The sequence below is a fragment of the Hydra viridissima genome, unplaced genomic scaffold (assembly GCF_058129835.1).
Source record: "Hydra viridissima isolate aposymbiotic clone 2 unplaced genomic scaffold, HvirCarnegie_v1 scaffold_5, whole genome shotgun sequence".
NCBI lineage: Eukaryota > Metazoa > Cnidaria > Hydrozoa > Anthoathecata > Hydridae > Hydra > Hydra viridissima.
Genome location: NW_028324304.1, coordinates 17,367,003 through 17,384,954, shown reverse-complemented (window position 1 = coordinate 17,384,954; position 17,952 = coordinate 17,367,003). Strand labels below are relative to the sequence as shown.

The following is a 17,952-nucleotide window of genomic DNA, read 5'->3' as shown; positions in this document are numbered from 1 at the left end:
TAATGTCGAGGAAACTGGTTCTGCCTTACACTGATATGACCTATTTCAGTTGTAAATTACTCAATGTTAAATAATTAGTAAATTACTTTACCTCCGCATATTTTTTAATTTGAAGGCGTTTTTCTAAAAGGGTAATAGTTAAGGTTTTGCAACTTTAAATTGTGGAAAACAGCCACTATAAATTAACAGACCGACCATAACCCGTATTACGGGTTGCTTTTTTGCTAGTTAGGTATGAAAGATACATAATAATACTTTCATATTTAGTCATTTGTCTAATTTTTTCAACACCAACTAATTTTTATTAGAAATGTTAACTTACTTTACATATTATTTATTACATATTATTAATATTACTTATCATATTATTGATATTAGATATATTAGATAATATAAATTATTGTAATTAAACTAAAGATGACGTAGAAGCTGTTTATGTGTGAGGGGCTGTTTGAGTGTGAAATAGTGAGTTGGAATGTGTAAATGAAAGTGTGAAGATGCTTCAATAAATAAATATGAGAAGTGAAGAGGTGAAGTGGCTAGGATGAAGTTAAGGGATTGGGGACTGTCTGTTTAGGAAAGAGTAGAGGTTAGCGGTTAGTTTTTAAAGTTTTTCTTCAATTTAATTGCAATGGTTCTTTAATCATAGTTCTAAACAGCAATAAAATAAATCTTTGTCGACAAATAACGTAAACTCCGAGATTCAGTAAACATCCTCTTTCAAAAAATTTTAACTTCGACAAACTTTTATTTCTTCTTTTCTAAATCTTCATAAAAAACTGATAAAGATTCCGCTGGCTTTTGTTTAATAAGTTTTATTACAATCGGCGGAGCTTCAGCTGACTATTCTTTATCAAATTATTTCCCATTTATCCATTTATTTTTTTTACTTTTGTAACCGGCGGAACTTCAATTGAGTTTTCTTAATCTTATTGTTTTCCTTTTATCTATTTATTTTTTGAGCTTTTTATAGTTTTTTTAAAGTTCGTTAGACAATATTTGTCTATCATTTCTACATCGACTAATCTTCTATTCACTTGACAGATATGTATACATTTGCTTGTGTACGTCTGTGTGACGCTTTTTCCTTATTGCCATATTTCTTTTTTTCCTTCCTTACAAGTGAAAAGTTTTTCATTCTTGTACTAATTTTAATAAATCAACTGTCATGTAAATAAAAAATTTATAAGATTAATTACTTAAAATTGATCAAAGCAGTTAAAAAACCTACTACAAATTTTTGTTCCATTTGAATTTTTTAAAACAAAAATTAACAATATATGAAAGAAAAACACAGGATACAAGGACTCGTTTCACCAAAATACTGTTGCATTTCCAGAGATCTTTCTCTAACATTTTACAATTCCGCTAATCACATTCCGTTTTACAAAAAATAAGTTTATCTGACATTAAACCTGCAAATATTACTTACAATTTTTCTTATTTTCTATTTATTTAACTAACATTAAAATATAAATGATAAAATAGTATAAAAACAGTTCTTTAGACTCTTTATGTATTTAAATAATTTATAATATAAGTAGTACATTTTATGAAAAATAATTCGATTTATTTTTGAAATTTTATTTTTATAAATTTACTTTTTAAGTTTAATTCAGATCAAAACTTTTCAAATGCGACAGAAAGCATTCCTCCCGATGACAGATGCACTCTTCGTTAATCTCAAGGATGAGCTGACGTCTAATCCAAAGTTTATCTTTCTTGAAAAAAGGTAAATTAAAAGTTAAACCAACACAATGAAGGACACTCCTTGAAAGAATATTATCCTGATGACATTATTACTATTATTACTATTATCATCATTATTATTATTATTATTATTATTATTATTATTATTATTATTATTATTATTATTATTATTATTATTATTATTATTATTATTATTATTATTATTATTATTATTATTATTATTATTATTGTTATTATTATTATCATTATTATTACATTGAATATTAATACTGATGACATAGACAAAGAATATTATCCTGATGACCACAATTTAACAAATGAGAACATTTCTACTCCTTGAATAAAACGAAAAATACTGCAAATCCAAACAAAAACCAAAAAATTAAACAACTGAATCATTAAGATCTGATAAACTAGTGGAGCTAGTTGTTCTAGAGTCCGTTCTACTTTTTAGCTTAAGAAAATAAAAAAGGAACCCAGAGCAACACTATCTCTAACTGTCAGTCCTTCTAAAATCCATTTCACTTCAAAATAGAGAAATACGAATAATTTCATTTCTTCCCATAAAATATCTTTGTGACATTCTGTACATCCAAAATTCTTTTTAACGTACAGGATGTCACTAAAGCTTGTTTGTTTATATTTATGTAAATCTTATAATTTTTTATTTGTGTACATGTAAATATAAATATGTCAGTGTATTGTATTATTTATTTTACCGTTATCTTATCTCTTTTAAAAGTCTGTTTTATGGGTGTTGCTGTATAAGTTTTGTAAAATTCTAATTTTACTGATGAATTTATTTTATAGTAATTTTTACAATACTTTAAACCGTATTTAGATTAGCAACCAGACAATCTCTAATGGCCTTATTATAAAAGGACAAAAATAGACTTCGACAAAGCACTAATTGCAACAATTTTAATTACAACTATCAAAAATGAATTGTCTATAAAAAATGTTTGTCTTTCTAGACAATCATTTTAAAAACGGACACTAAATGAACAATCTCGATTTTTTAACGAGGTATAGAAGATCTATTTCATATATAATTTGGACTTATAACGAGTAATTAAATTTTCACTGCAGCATCGTTTCAAAAACTGAAAACGAGCACAAAATTAAAAATACAATTTTTCTAACAGAAGTTCATTTTTTAATTTTTTGTCCAGCGTGTGCTGTTGATTAAAAAGTTAATGTCTATTTAAAAACCTCAAAATGGACTATTTTGTGCTCAATTGAAGTTCATTAATTACTCAGTTCAGTTGTTTTTCAATTCTCAGTGAATGTGCGTGAAAATTTATTTTTAAAATACCCTCTCCAGTTTGGGATTACTTCAAAAAAGTTGAAGGTAAGTTTATCATTTAAAAAATTTTCCTTAGTCACTAAAATCTTTATCACCTTCAATAAAATTATTTTAAAAATTCCGTCCTAAAATTTGTCACCACTTTAAATTTGTCACCATAAAAGTCATTTTTACCATGAAATAAAATTCAAATATAATGTATCGTATATTTTCTTTTTTGTTTCTAAGGGATTTTTTGGGTAATTTAGATTTTATTGGCAAAAATCAATATTTCTGGTTTTATGAAATCAAGTAAATTTAGACAAAATCATAGACACCAAATAGACAAAAAGTTATGCTTTGTAGACTTATGAAGTGAAAATTATTTTTTAACTGAGCAATCTTAGGACACCATCAAAAATTTGATAGACACAACAAGGACAAAAAATTAAACATTTGTTGTGTCCATTACAACATACAGAATTGTCTATGTCTGTGTTGTAAGTCTATCCATAGACTAGTCTGGTTACTAATTTAGATTAGTACATTTTATTTGTAAAAATGATCAAGAAACAATGAAATTATTGTTGTAACTAATATTTGATCATACAACTTCGTGTATGATTTAATTAAAGTTAATTCCATTCAAATTACGAAAGATAATTACCTTAAAGATTGCAATGGTCAACATTTTTCTAACTTTTCATACTATAGAAAATTTGTAAATGAAGAAAGCTTTCGGAGGAGATGATTTGGTTTCACTGATTGTGAAGACTCTATTTTTTATTTTTGCTGCACACTATTTGGCAATAAATCAAAGTAAAAACTACCCCCCCCCCCCCAATGAATGAAGTAAGTGGATACATTAGAAATATTAGGAATTCATGAGAATATTGCCTTCCATAGAAATATTATCAGTAGTGGGTGGAAACTGAAATAAAAATTAGATTATAGAGAAAGAGAGCCATCTGTTCATGCAGTTTCTAAACTCAGCCATTTTTCACAAACGAAAACATGAAATCCGAAGTTTACGTGAAAGAAACTTTAGAAAAGCGGCTTATCCCTATGATACAAAACCATGATGATTCAGCCGTATTCTGGGTTGATGTTGAATTTTTCAATTACTTAAAAAGTGTAATCAAATGCTATCAACAAAATCAAATGGCGTTGATTTTTTCCCCCCAAAAAAAGTTTGCCACAACTTTGTCTAATTTAAAATTTTGGGCAAGCATGAAACGTTAGCTGCTTAAAAAGAGCGAATTTGCAGCAGACATCTATCTATTTCCACCAAATTTGGGGTGTGGCATGCACTTTTACGAAAGTTCTCGTCAAAAATTTCATGCAAGGTGTTCGCACTAAATTGAGAAGATATTGTGATCAGTTCGAAGAGACTTTCTAAAAGCTTTACTTTATTTGGAGATAAATATGCTGTGGCCCAAAACTTTTGTTGTTGTCGTTGTTGTCGTCATTGTTGTTATTATTGTTGTTGTTGTTGTTGTTGTTGTTGTTGTTGTTGTTGTTGTTGTTGTGATATGGATCAACATGCTTGTTTCCTAAAAAGATATTTGAAAAAATAGAACTTAATTCGATCTTATTGTCACAAGGGAGTTGAGAGGTAAGATAAAAATAGACAAAAAGCCTGGCATCATTATCCTCTTTCAATCGCCGAGTTAAAACATGGTTAAGATTCACCATCAAAGAAAATAAGTTAAATGGGTTTGACATGCTAAGCATTCACCGTCCATGTGTCTTTGCAAATAAGAACTAGTTGTTGAAGCTATTGTAAGAAATAAACAAATTTTTCCTCGTAAATTCATTTATTCCGTGTGCACAAAAAAAATTTACATCAACTGTCAAAAACTGACTTATTCGGTAAAACTTATCAGTAAATGGAGTAATATTAATAGATGATTCCTTAAGGGAGAAAATTGTTTACAAAAGAAATTTTTGCTGATTTTATTTTTGCGGGTTTTGACTAAATCCGCAAAAATTAACTCCACCAAATTTCAATTTTTTTTTTAGTGGTTTGTCTTATAGTCAAAACAAGGAAAACAAGCTCAAAATCATATTGAATCTTTGATCTTTTTTATTCATCAACTATTATACAAAGAACCTTGGAACTATCAACAGTTCTTTGCCCTTTTGAGCTGCGAACTGTTGTTTTTACACTAAAAAATGATCTAATATCAGCGTTGTTTTCCATCTTCATCTTCTTTACTTCTTTTTGTTTGATGTAAATTTTCTAGATTAAGGTAAATTTTCTGGAATTTATTCAGATTCATCTGAATAAAGATAGGACCCAGAACCTGTTTCCCCGGCAGCGTAATGAAGGTTGACCGTGTCCTTACAAATGTCTACTATTTGTCGATTCTTACTGTGTTATATACAGGGCTGTGGAGTCGGTTAGCTGCTGTTCTGACTCCGACTCTGACTCCTTGATTTTATCATCGACCGACTCCGATTCCCGACTCCGACTCCTTCATAAGTAACCAATTTGTAACAACAAATATACTGTAGTAAAATGTTAACATTGGCTATTTCAAAATAATTCACTCTGTTAAGAAATACAAAGCGTCCCTTAAGAGATTCATTAAGTTCTTCTTTTTGCTTAACAGCTTCTTTAACCACTAATTGAAGGTGATTTATGATTCTCAGTGATAAGCAGCAAAATATCCTATTGCTTATTACTGTTTTAAAGGCTTTAAAATAACCTGTCAAACTCCTTGTTCTCCAATTGTTGCAAACTACAATTCCCATTGTGTCTGGATATCCTACAGCTTTCAGAGCATCCTAGGACTTGTAGTTTTGTAACAACTGGAGGGCTAGAGTTTGATACTTGTGCTTTAGACTGACAGAACACAAAATATTTTATTGAATAACATCTATAAAATCCTTATGAAAATTATAAAACTTTGAAAGATATTTTTTAAACCTGAGTCGGAGTCAGTACAATTTTTCCGACTCCGACTCCAGCCAAAATGAGCTCCGACTCCTACTCCAACTCCACGACTCCACAACCCTGTTATATATATATATATATATATATATATATATATATATATATATATATATATATATATATATATATATATATATATATATATATATATATATATATATATATATATATATATATATATATATATATATATATATATATATTAGGGCCCTGCGAATCGGCGTTTTTAGTTTCGAATCGAATCTCGAATCGGAGCAGGTCTTGATTCGCGAATCGAATCGAATCACGAATCGAATCACTAGTTGAAAGAAATTTAAGTTTTTTATATTTATTTTTATGTATACTATACAAAATATTACAAAATTTGAATGTTATTTGAACAAACTCTTTTTGTTACTTCTAGCCCAAATTAATCGTTCTCTGCCAAAGTAAACATTTCTGATTTAAATCGAGGGTCTAAGAAAGTAGTGGTAAGAAAAACGTCTTCACTTAAATCAAACCTCATTTCCAACTGCGTAATAAGATCGTCAACAAATTTACCCATCCCTCTTTTATCCATCAAGCGAAGATAATTTTTCAAAGTTGTAATGCACGGATAAACTAAACTAATGCTTACGCTTTTTTCCGCACTTAGTATAGTAGTGGCTTCAGATACTGCATTTTTTATAGGAGCGACTGTTGTTAATAATTGCACTTATGTTTCAGTTGGACAAGTCGGTGGCACTTTCATACAGTTTTTTTTTTGTGAACACTCAACTAGAGCAATCTCTATAGAATCATTATTTTTTAAAACCCATTCCAATAAGCTAGAAGTGCTGTTAAAGCGCGTTTCCACATCCATTGGAGGCTTTGACTCAGGTTTTCCTTGAGAAATCTGATACTTTTTGAGAGTTGTCTGTCCAACTGATGATGAGTGAAAAAATCCTACTATTTTATGAGCCTTGCTAATTAATGTAACAAGAATTGGTTGGTTGTGTATAGCTGATTTCACACAAAGTTGGAGTTTATGAGCACAACAGCCTAGCCAATCAAGCCCAAGAAGTTTAAGTGTGCATGGCATACTGGGAGTAGTATCGGTTGTAGCTCGGAAAATATTATCTGAAGTCAAGTCAAATTTTGACAGCACGTTTCTTAAAATTTCTTCAGTGGAAGTAGCTTTGTGACAAGCATTTATTACTTCCAGATTTACAACTGGTAAACAGCATAATTCTAAAACCCAAGAGAATGAAATAAAGTGGCAAGTAGAAACAAGAAAGTTATCGCCATTGTCGGCTTTAAAGTGATCAAAAGTGATGCTAGTGTGAGGGTGGCGTTTTTCTTATATGTTATTATTATTCTATTTTTTTTTGCAGTAAAGGGGAAGGGGAAGGTTTGGGTTTAGTGTTATGCTTGGATTAGGTAGATGGAGGTTGGGAACGAGGTTAGTGGTCTGGGAAGTACTTGGTTAGGTAAGGGCGAGGTTTAGGGATAGTTTGGTTAGGAATGGGCAAGGTTTAATCTAAAAGGGCTAAACTTATAATCGCCGTCCTCAGTATATTCTATAATGTAATAAAACTCAACAAATGTTCTATTAATGTGTAATGGTAGCACTCTTACTCTTATAACTTTTATATAATACAAATAATATTCTCTTACGCTTCTTGCAGTGTTCAATACTGTTTATTTCAATTACTCCTCTTTCTTTTATATTTTCTTTTATTACAAATATCTCTTCTTTAATTAAATCTTCTGGTTATTCTCCAACAATCAATATTAAAATCTTCTTTTCTTCTTTTATTCAACTGCTTATTAAACTGCTTATTCCTCAAAATACTCTTCTTATCACAAAATTCTTTCTCTTCTTTAAAATCCTCTTTAATTCTCTTAAAAATCTTCTTTTAAATCTCTTTAAAACTCTTCTCTCTTAAAATTCTCTTTTGAATCTCTTCTTCAAAAACTCTTTTCTCTTCTCCAAAAAACTCTAATTCTTCTCCAATTCTTCTCCTAACAAAAACTCTCTCTCCACTTAACTGTCAGATTCTTTCTTTTTTGAGCTTTTATAGTTTTTGCTTGTTTTCCTGTTGCGATATCTTTTCATTTATTTATATGGCAGGTTGATGAGTCTTCGTGTTTACGCCTTTTCTCCGTTGTTTTTAACTTTTCTTCTTTCCGTTTTATCGTCTACTTACGTGATAGATCGGTGAATCATCGTGTATTAGTCTTTTCTGATCGTTATTTTTAACTTTTCTAATTGTCGCTTTATCGTTTACAAATCTCCACGTTTACGTCATTTCTCAGTTGTTGTTTTTAACTTAATTCTTTTTGCTTTATCATTTATTTATGTGAATAGTGGACGAGTCATCTTGTATGTGTCTTTTCCGATCGTTGCACAGTGGAGTATTTCACTTGAAAAGTTGAACAAAATTATTTTATGTTTATTATCGATGTGATATGTAGTAAAAAGAAGTTTAGGGTCATTATATTGTATTAAAAACAATTGGTCACACATGAAATGTAAAAAATTTATATATTAAAACAAAAAATACATATTTTTATACATCTTACATACTTTACAAATATCTATAACTTTACAACTATTTAACATAATGATAAATAACTAAATTTATAATACTAAAAAGGATAATCACACTTGAAAGATGCATCTAAAACTATACTGGGTTTCTCAATCATTGAACTTTATCCTTAGGTTATACCTGTTGTTATGAATTATTTTTCGTTAAAGGATTAAATCCTATGGTTAATCCGCTACAAGGGGCTAATGATTTGACAACTAAACAGTTTGAAATTAACAATCTAAATTTATTATTATAGCCCTATATTTAATCCAAAATAAAATAAAATATTTTTGTACATGTCAATGCAATCATTTTCAATCAGAATCAATATCTGATATGTCGTCAATCGTCATCGCTTGTGAGTCTTCTAATGTTTCCGGCATCAAGAGTCCTATTGTCTCACTGGAGAACGGTTTTCTTTTTGTCTGGGGCCTTTTTCTCATACTGCTTAGCAAAGGATCCGAAGTTAGCAGAAGTCTGTTTAAAATATCTCTATTACAGTTTTCTCGCGAAGACTTCCTCGCATAATTCTGTCGATAAAGGTGGAAATGTTTGTTTCTGGCTTCGGCTGCTTTTTCTGATAGCTGGCCAATAAGCAGTATAGCCTGTTCAATTATTGTGGTGCCATGTCTTAAAACTTTATGCATAGTCGGCATCATTGGGTGCCATGCATATAAATCAACATAAAGTTTAGCCGTCTCATTTGCAAAATTTTCAAATTTTTTTACATTAATTTGATGCCCACTCGAAATTGCTTCCAAAATGAGATTACATTTTTTTATAAGATTTATATCAACCCCTGTGATGCGGGAAGTGGTTAAGGGATCGGCGAAAAATCTTCTTGATGTATTCCCATCATTACTGTTCCCAAATCCAGCCTTAGGAATATCAACCAACAGCCCTAATTCATCTTTAAAGGCATTTTGAATTTTTTGTTTTGTTTCCGCTACTATTTTTTTATCTTCTTCTGTTCTTGCTTGCCATTTTTTTATTGGTATTTTATACGACATATGCAGCAAGGATTCAAAAAATCTGATTCTTGCGTGCAGTATTGATAGCCCAAAGTTCAGTGTTTCACGGCTTTCTGTCGTTTTTTTATTCAAGTCATTAAAATCTTTTGAAGTTTGCCCACATATATAGCATCTCATTGTTGATGTCGTATTTGTAGCAGCATTGCAAACTTTTCCATCAATCATAGTAAAAAGAAATACGTGCTTTATTTGCAAATTACCACCAAAAGCGTTTATTATTTCACTTTTTCTCAAGCCTTTTATTTGGTTCTCTATGTATTCGATTTCATCATTCGTTACGTCTTTGCTCTCCCGAATAAAACGGATTCTTATTGGTCGGCAATACCTTGTAGATGATGGTGCTGGGTTTTACCAAAGCACCTTCTTTTGGTTACCAATATGGCATATGAGCCGTAGGGGCACAAAAGAACTTTGAAATATGTTAGCGTCGCTATCATCGCTGTTTTGAAATTTTTGTTTAAACGTTTGTTGTTGCGAGCCATCAGAACCCCATTTCGAAATCAATTCTAAATTATTTCTTTCTTTTTCATTTAAATTTTCAATAATTTCATTCATATAACAACATAATCGCCTAGACGTGTGATCCAGAAGATCTTGTAATTTAATTTCTGAACAAGTTTCTGTAACTGTTATCGATTCTTCTGGTGGATAACATTCCTCTTTGGCTTTTTTTATAAGTGAATAACATGGATAGATATTCTTGTTGGCTGCATGAATAATTTCATATTGTTTTTTAGTCATATCAGCTTCCACAAAAATTGAAAACGCTTCTGATGGTGTGTGCTTTTTAATGATATCTTCAGTAGATGTGTCACTTTTTCTATATTGTTTGGCTTTTGTTGGTGTAAATAAAATTTCCTTTATAACGTTAGACGCGTCACTGTTCCCTGCAGCACGTTGACTCATTTGAGCAGCATACATCAACTGCTCACAAGGTATATGTTCCCTTAAAACCCTTGTTTTTCGCCTTCTCGTTGGTAAACTAGATTCATAAAATTTTTTTGACGGTCGGCCGGGTTTTGCTACCGTCCAAGTTGGTAGAGCTATGGTGGTATTGAGCCATTGTTTGTTATTTTTTAAAAAACGCTCTCTTATACGGCTAGCGTTTTCCCATTTTTGTTTAAATTGGAACTTAAAAGGTGAAAAAATGGTTTTTAGTGCACTTTCTTCATTTGCAGGGCATTTAGTTATGTTTTTAAGGTGTTCTAATAAAAACACGAATTTGTCGTCAATTTTTTCCTCGGAACTTTGCTCCAAGACTTCATAAAGTGATTGTCTAGTCATCTTTATTGTGATAGCTTGAGATTCTACAATAAAAATATGAATTAAATTAAGTAAAAGTTTTAATCACAAAAAAAATGTATTTGCCTTATTGACTAAAAAAGTTAAAAAAATCTTAGGGCGCGTACATGCGCAACTTTTTTTTTTTTAAATGGTAAAAAGAATATCTAAGGTTTACGTGAAGCACAAGCTCGTAGCTTAATAAGGCTTAATTGATATTCAAAAACACTTTTTAATATCGTGTATATAAAAAAAAACGTTAAATTTTTTACATCAAATATAATTGATGAGAAATGTGACAGTACAACATATAAAATAGAGAAAATAAATATACCAAAAAATTGAGCTTACCTTCTTTTTCAATATCCATTATGGTTTTTAAAATTTGTCACTAACCACAAACTCAAAAAACGATTTGTAATAATGCTCGTCAACAGGAACGTTGAAAAACAATTGAATTCATTACCACAATTACTCGATTTTTAAAGCTGCCCCAATAAGGTGGGAGGGAGATGGGTAACCGAAATGACCATTTAGGGATGTAACCTTTATTAAGCTTTAACAATGCACCAATAAAAACAGATTTTGACAAAATTTTGAAAATTGACTTTTGATCAACTTTTTCGTATAAATACTCCACTGTGCGTTGTTTTTAGCTTTTCTTATTATCGCTTTATCATTTACGCGTCTTCGTGTTTACGTTTTTCCACAGTTGTATTTAACTTTTCTTCTAACGCTTTATCACTTATTTATGTGAAGAGTTAGTGAATCATCTTGTGTATGTTTTTCTATCGATCGTCGTTTTTTATTTTAGTTTTCCCTCCTCACACTAGGTTTGGAGATTAACTGGCTTTTTATACTTTGTTGGAGGTTAATATATAAATCATCGACCATGTCACCTAAATTTCGAGATAAAGTGATCGGATGTGGTGGATGATATTACCCTTGAGTAAGCACCGAGCACAGATTAATAAAGCCAGATCCAGAAGTTGTCTCAAATGATTTTCCATCTTTAATTACAAATCTAAGCACTGCACGGTCGTAGTTTTTTTTAATAACTGTATCTATTGGAGGTCGAATAAAATACGAATTTAACAAGGAACTTAATGATTGCTCGATTGTGTTATCGGAATTCTTTTATCTTTTAGTAGCAGATGTGCGCTTTTTTGTTGCTTCTACGTGAAGTTTTTTATGGTCACGTTTTAAATGGTTCCATAGATGAGATAAAGTTCCAGTTTTCTGAACAGAATACTTTTTGTTGCAATTTTCTTGTTTGCATTGCCAGAATACTCCTTTTTTTTCAAAGAATTCTTTAACTGCCGATTTTTTAGAAGTCATTTTATAGCTTGATGCGAAAATAGCTTGATGTAGCACAAACAAAAAATATCGAATTTAAAATTACTTTAGTGAAAGCGAAGTCAAACATTAACGACGCAAAAAATAAAACCTAACTTTTGCGTTACTAAGTTGCGTTCCGCTCTGTTTAAGTCCCTAATTGACAATTAATTTTAATGAAAAGTATGTTTACGTTCCAAAATTACTCTACCGCCGAATTTTCTGATAACATAAATATTGATATTTTGAAAACTTTTTAACGCCGTTTGTATGAAAACATAAAGTAACTTAAATAAAAAAATGATTCGAAAAACTCGAATCATTTTTTTCGAATCGAATCTCGAATCGAAGCGACATTTGATTCGCGAATCGAATCGAAGCGATTCGCAGGGCCCTAATATATGTATATATATATATATATATATATATATATATATATATATATATATATATATATATATATATATATATATATATATATATATATATATATATATATATATATATATATATATATATATATATATATATATATATATATATATATATATATATATATATATATATATATATATATAAATTGTGGTCATAAAATGGTTTCTGCAGAACAAGTTTCTCAAAAATACGTATCTGAAAACAACATATCTTGTAAATAACTGACCTAAGAAGTTTGTGCTCTTGCACTAAATTGCTTTGGTTTGAGAAAGAATCTGGCAATAGGAAAATTCTGTTGACATTCTGATAATGAAAAAAAACAACAAGGTTTTCAATTCGTTTATATTATGCTCATTATTTTGGTGCTTAAAAGTTAGTCTATTAGAATAATGGTTCACTGCAACCCATTATGGAGATGACAAATATTGGTGATATATATAGCACAATTAATTCCCAGCAATTATGATCGATTTTATAATCGGCTTAAGGAATGACGTAATTATATATTTACGGAAGTAAACACTTGTTAAGTGCAACTTTCGTTTCTTTTTTACATGCCATTTATGCAACTTTTGTTTCTAATGATGCAGTTTTAACTATCTTTATATTTCCAAAACATTTAATAAGTCTTAAGCTTATAAAATCTGTTCTAACATATGCACACACACACACACACACACACACACACACACACACACACACACACACACACACACACACACACACACACACACACACACACACACACACACACACACACACATACGTTAGAAAGTCAAAAGTTATATTCTTGAAAAAGATTCATTTCCAAATTAATATTTTTGGTAAAAAAAGAATGCCAAAGTTTATTGTTTAATATTTAGGGGTTGGTCATGCTTTCTAAAGTTATTGTAAGTTTCCAATAAACACACGAGCATATAAAGACTTTACATGCTCTATTATAATTTCCTTGTTTTTCTATTTTGTAGCAAAGGTATAATTGCATACTTTTCTTGTTGAGGGTAACCATGTTTGGTCAAATGTATATTGATTTGAACATGATTTCAGCCATGTGATGTCTACAGGGACATCATAACAAATCTTTTTCTAATTTTTTAAAAATTAAAACACAGGCCACATTACTATCTCAAGTGTATAATGCAGTTGTATCAAAACACTTTTTCTTTACTTTATCTGTTAACTACCACTCAGTAACAGCTTGATAACCAGATCTGCTGTTTCTCTACTTGTCCTAAGAACCAGTTATGTTTCTCTACTTGTCCCAAGAACCAGTATTTTGATTTCTCCACTATATTACACTTATGAGTAATTAGTATGCCTGCTTTCTGTTACACTCTCATGCATCATTCACAGTTGAAGTTGATTTTTCTCATGTTGACTTTTTTGCATCAAATGTATGCATATTTATCTATTACATATCTATTTCATGCATATTTATAGTTTTTTAAACTATTTTAATAAATTTAAAAAAAGTTTACTTATAAATCATTCTTAGTAATTATATAAAATCAAACAAAAAATGAAATACAAGTAATACGAAATTCTAGAAGGGTCTCCTGAATTGTGGGTACTTAGCTCAGCTAATTGTTTATTTAGCTGAGCTAAGTACCCACAATTGTTTATTTAGCTGAGCTAAGTACCCACAAAATCAACAATATCTTTCTTTAAAAACTAGTAGTATGAAAATAGTTGTTGGTATATATATTGTGGCTTCTTACCATGCAGTTGTATTAATGACCTTCTAGCACACAACATTGAATATTTAAAATAAATAGGTGTAAAAATTTTATATTAAACATATAATATATACAAAAAAAATATAGACAGTAAATTATATAAAGTGGATATACACAAAATATATAAAAACATTAAGCATAAATTGTTTTGTGAGTGTGAAAAAACATCATTTTTTGATATTGTTTTTTCACACTCACAAGCCAGAATTCAGTTATCATCTTGGTAGGCTAAACTGACTTCAAGAATTTCCTCAATTATTTTAAGATAAGTGGTTGTAACTACTTTACCTCTGTGCTAGCATTATCAAGTCTATGAGTATGTTTTGTAAAACACTTATCAGTGTTTCATAAAAGTAGCTTTATATCTAATAACAGTATATATTATAATTATCTTTCCAGCTTATCAGTTATCTAATGTGTAACTGAAATGAAGGGAGAAATTGTTCAACAAGAAAATGCAGCATTAGTTGCTCGAAGAGAATTTAGAAGTTTCAAAAATGTACCCACTTTTGGATTATGCCCTGGATATTTACAAGCCAATATTGTAATAATCCCTAGTCATATGGCTGACAAGTTCCTGGAGTTTTGTCATTTAAATGCAGGTCCTTGTCCTCTACTCTACAAAAGCCAAGTTGGTGAAGTTGAAATCCCTTTGTTTGCCAAAGACTCAGATATCAGGTTATTACATATACACACACACACACATATATTAAACACACGCAACTTGTTTTAAATCTAACAATTTGTATCACTATTACATTATTTATTCTAATCAACAGTTATTATTGAATTTAGGTTTTTACAATATCAATGATAATTTTCGTTTATCAACATCAATGATAATTTCTTTTAGGACAGATCTGCCAGAGTATAAGGTTTTTAAAGATGGTGTTTTAATTGACACAGTTGACACATTGGCTGATTATTGTTGGGATGATTTAGTAACATTTTACCTGGGGTGTAGTTTTAGCTTTGATCAAAAACTTACAGAATGTGGGATTAAACTAAAAAATTTTGGTAAAATTGTTTCTATGTATGTATCAAACATTGACTGTGTTTCTGTCCCACCATTCTCAGCAAAGATGGTAGTGTCAATGAGACCCATTCTGAAGTCACAGTTACACTTAGCTGTAAATGCAACAATAAACCAGGACTATTGTCATGGTGCCCCAATTCATATTGGATGTCCAGTTAATATTGGTGTCTATGATTATAATGATGGATTAGGTTCACCAATTGAATTAAGTGAAGATGAAGTGCCAGTTTTTTGGCCTTGTGGTGTGACATCACAGATTGCTGTCCAACAAGCAAGTCAGTAACTTTTTAGTTATGAAGTTTTTTTTTTTTTTTAGTTAATATTTAAAAATTAAAAATATTTCATGTTTTAGACTTACTTTGAAAAGAAATTATTTCATATTTTAGAATTACCACTATCTTTTTCACATTCCCCTGGAAAAATGTTTATAGCTGATATGAAAAGTGATGATGTGCCCAATCATGTCCCTGTTAAAACTTATCCAAAGGCAAAGGTTGTTTGCCTTGATGAAAAGTTACAGCGGTATTCTATAGTGTCAGAAAAAGTATATACTTCACTTGGGACAATAGAAAAAATAACAAGTGAAGATCTAGGCAATAGAGGAATATCTCAGCTGCTCATTGCAGAGGATTTCCATAAGGCATGTTTAAGTCTTTCAAAGAATTGCCACTCAGTAGCTATTATCTTAGGATTTCCCCTTTTTGAATCTAAATCCCCTTCAGAAGAAAATGATGGTATTGCTGGTGCTATTTATCTTGCAAATGCATTGTTAAACACAGGATCGCTAGTCACATTTTTTATTGACTCTTTTAGTGATATTCTTAAGGATTTTTTAATCTCATCAACTTTTCTAACAAAAAATGTGACAGTTTTAAGCGTTGGAAAGGACTTCACTGAAAATGATCTAAGTTTTTTAGTTGACAAAGAAACAGGAAAACCTTTTTATACTCATATAGTTGCTATTGAACGACCTTCAACTTCAATTATTGGAGGATACCGAACAATGAGTGGACGCTCTATATCCTGTGAACCACTGGATATATTTTTCCAGCAAGGTAATAATTTTTACTAATATCTTTAGTTTTTATTTGTCACACAGATTGAAACATTTTACAATTTCTATTCTGGATTATGTTGATATGGTAATAAGAAATAACAAATTAAAGAACTTTGGTTTAATTAAAAAAAAAAAAAAGGTAGTGACATTACAACATTTCACTGAAAAAAATACAATTTTAGCAGTAAAATGTGATGAGTCCCTTTGCTTAAATATTCTCCTTTTTCTGCATTAGCATGATAATAAGTAAATGATTTACACAAGTTATTATTATTATTATTATTATTTTTTAAAAAAAAAAAGATTACTTGTAACAATTCAAGTTCACAAAATCATTTATATTGGCCATTTAAATTGTCTTAACTCTATTTAAAACCATTTTGTTTGCTCCAGCAAAATCAGATAAATATAACTGCACATTTCTAATTTTCCTTTAGATAACCCTAGAAAACAATTACGAAATTTTCCAATAAAATTTCATAATTGTTTTCTAGGGTTATCTAAACTACTAAACTCTAAGTGCCAAAAATTACTTTTAGGAAATAAGCACCCTGATGTCATCACCATTGGTATAGGGGATGGAGGAAATGAAGTAGGAATGGGAAAAGTTTGCGAGAAAGTTATTTCAACTGTTCCTCATGGAAATGAGATAGCAACAGGAGTTTCATGTGACTATTTAGTAACGTGTGGTGTTTCCAATTGGGGTGGTCTGGCTCTAGCAGTAGGTTTATATGCACTCCGACAATGCCCTGTTCACAAAAGGTTTTGCCAAAATGGGATTGCACAACAAAATGATTGTGTTTCTAAAGAAGCTTTTATACCTAATGAAGAAAAGGTAAATTTTTCCTTAAAGAAGTTTAATTTTCATGTAAATCCTTGTAAATGTCACTGCTACAACAACAACATAGATTCAGTTGACCAGTAATTCTTTACTTTCACTTTAAAAATCTTATTTTATCAGAATTGAATAAATTTTGAATTAAACTTATTCAAAAAATATTTTTAAAAAATAGGACGAAACTCTTCATCGTTCAATTGCGAAGTGGGGTTTTCGTGATGGAATAACAGGAAATTCTGTTTTAACAGTTGATGGACTCGATTATTTTCAAGTGCATTTAGAAATATTAAAAAGATACCAACAAGTTTTAAGTGAAATTTGATAATTTTGTATTTTCGTCATTGCATACACTTAATCTGATTCGCGTATAAAAAAATGAATTCTTTATGTCGGCACTTTGTGTCCAAGACCAGCGGTTGATCTGTGAATCGCACTTCATCTCACATCTTTCAAATTACACTTCAATATTAAATCCTAATTTTCTCCTTTGAAGAGGCTTTCCACTATTTATGAAATAGATAACATTTTCTCATTTTTGTTTTCAAAGAAAGAGAAATAATATTTTCAGCAGCAGTGTTCAGAATAAACAACGTACGTTTACTTAATATACGCGCATTTACTTAATATACGCGCATTTACATTTAACATTTACGATGTACAGAAATATTTTTAAAAAAAGTATATTTAAATCTTA

At 30.1% G+C, this 17,952-nt stretch overlaps 2 protein-coding genes across 3 annotated transcripts; one reads left to right on the top strand and one right to left on the bottom strand.

The window, feature by feature from the left end:
- Nucleotides 1-1,708: 1,708 nt before the first annotated feature.
- On the top strand, nt 1,709-17,952 carry LOC145189140 (D-glutamate cyclase, mitochondrial-like). 2 transcript variants are annotated; one of them, XM_090087504.1, is made up of 6 exons: nt 1,709-1,732; nt 14,727-15,005; nt 15,181-15,638; nt 15,750-16,418; nt 16,960-17,255; nt 17,434-17,952. In XM_090087504.1, exons 2-6 carry the CDS (start codon nt 14,755-14,757, stop codon nt 17,578-17,580), a joined length of 1,821 nt encoding a protein of 606 aa, XP_089943630.1. In that variant the 5' UTR covers nt 1,709-1,732; nt 14,727-14,754; the 3' UTR covers nt 17,581-17,952. The 2 variants fall into 2 exon arrangements, with proteins under 2 accessions (XP_089943630.1, XP_089943629.1); XM_090087503.1 differs by lacking the exon at nt 1,709-1,732 and adding an exon at nt 14,243-14,366.
- Nucleotides 9,462-12,302, bottom strand: LOC149889068 (uncharacterized). Its single transcript, XM_090087511.1, has 2 exons — nt 11,173-12,302; nt 9,462-10,847 (listed from the first exon to the last, which is right to left on the bottom strand). Exons 1-2 carry the CDS (start codon nt 11,189-11,191, stop codon nt 9,889-9,891), a joined length of 978 nt encoding a protein of 325 aa, XP_089943637.1. The 5' UTR covers nt 11,192-12,302; the 3' UTR covers nt 9,462-9,888.

Bases quoted from the DNA above. Each gene is read 5' to 3' on its own strand.
- LOC145189140 (XM_090087504.1), top strand. From the start codon at position 14,755: ATGAAGGGAGAAATTGTTCAACAAGAAAATGCAGCATTAGTTGCTCGA. The intron at 15,006-15,180 runs GTTATTACATAT...AATTTCTTTTAG, and splicing joins GCCAAAGACTCAGATATCAG to GACAGATCTGCCAGAGTATA. The intron at 17,256-17,433 runs GTAAATTTTTCC...TTTAAAAAATAG, and splicing joins TTATACCTAATGAAGAAAAG to GACGAAACTCTTCATCGTTC.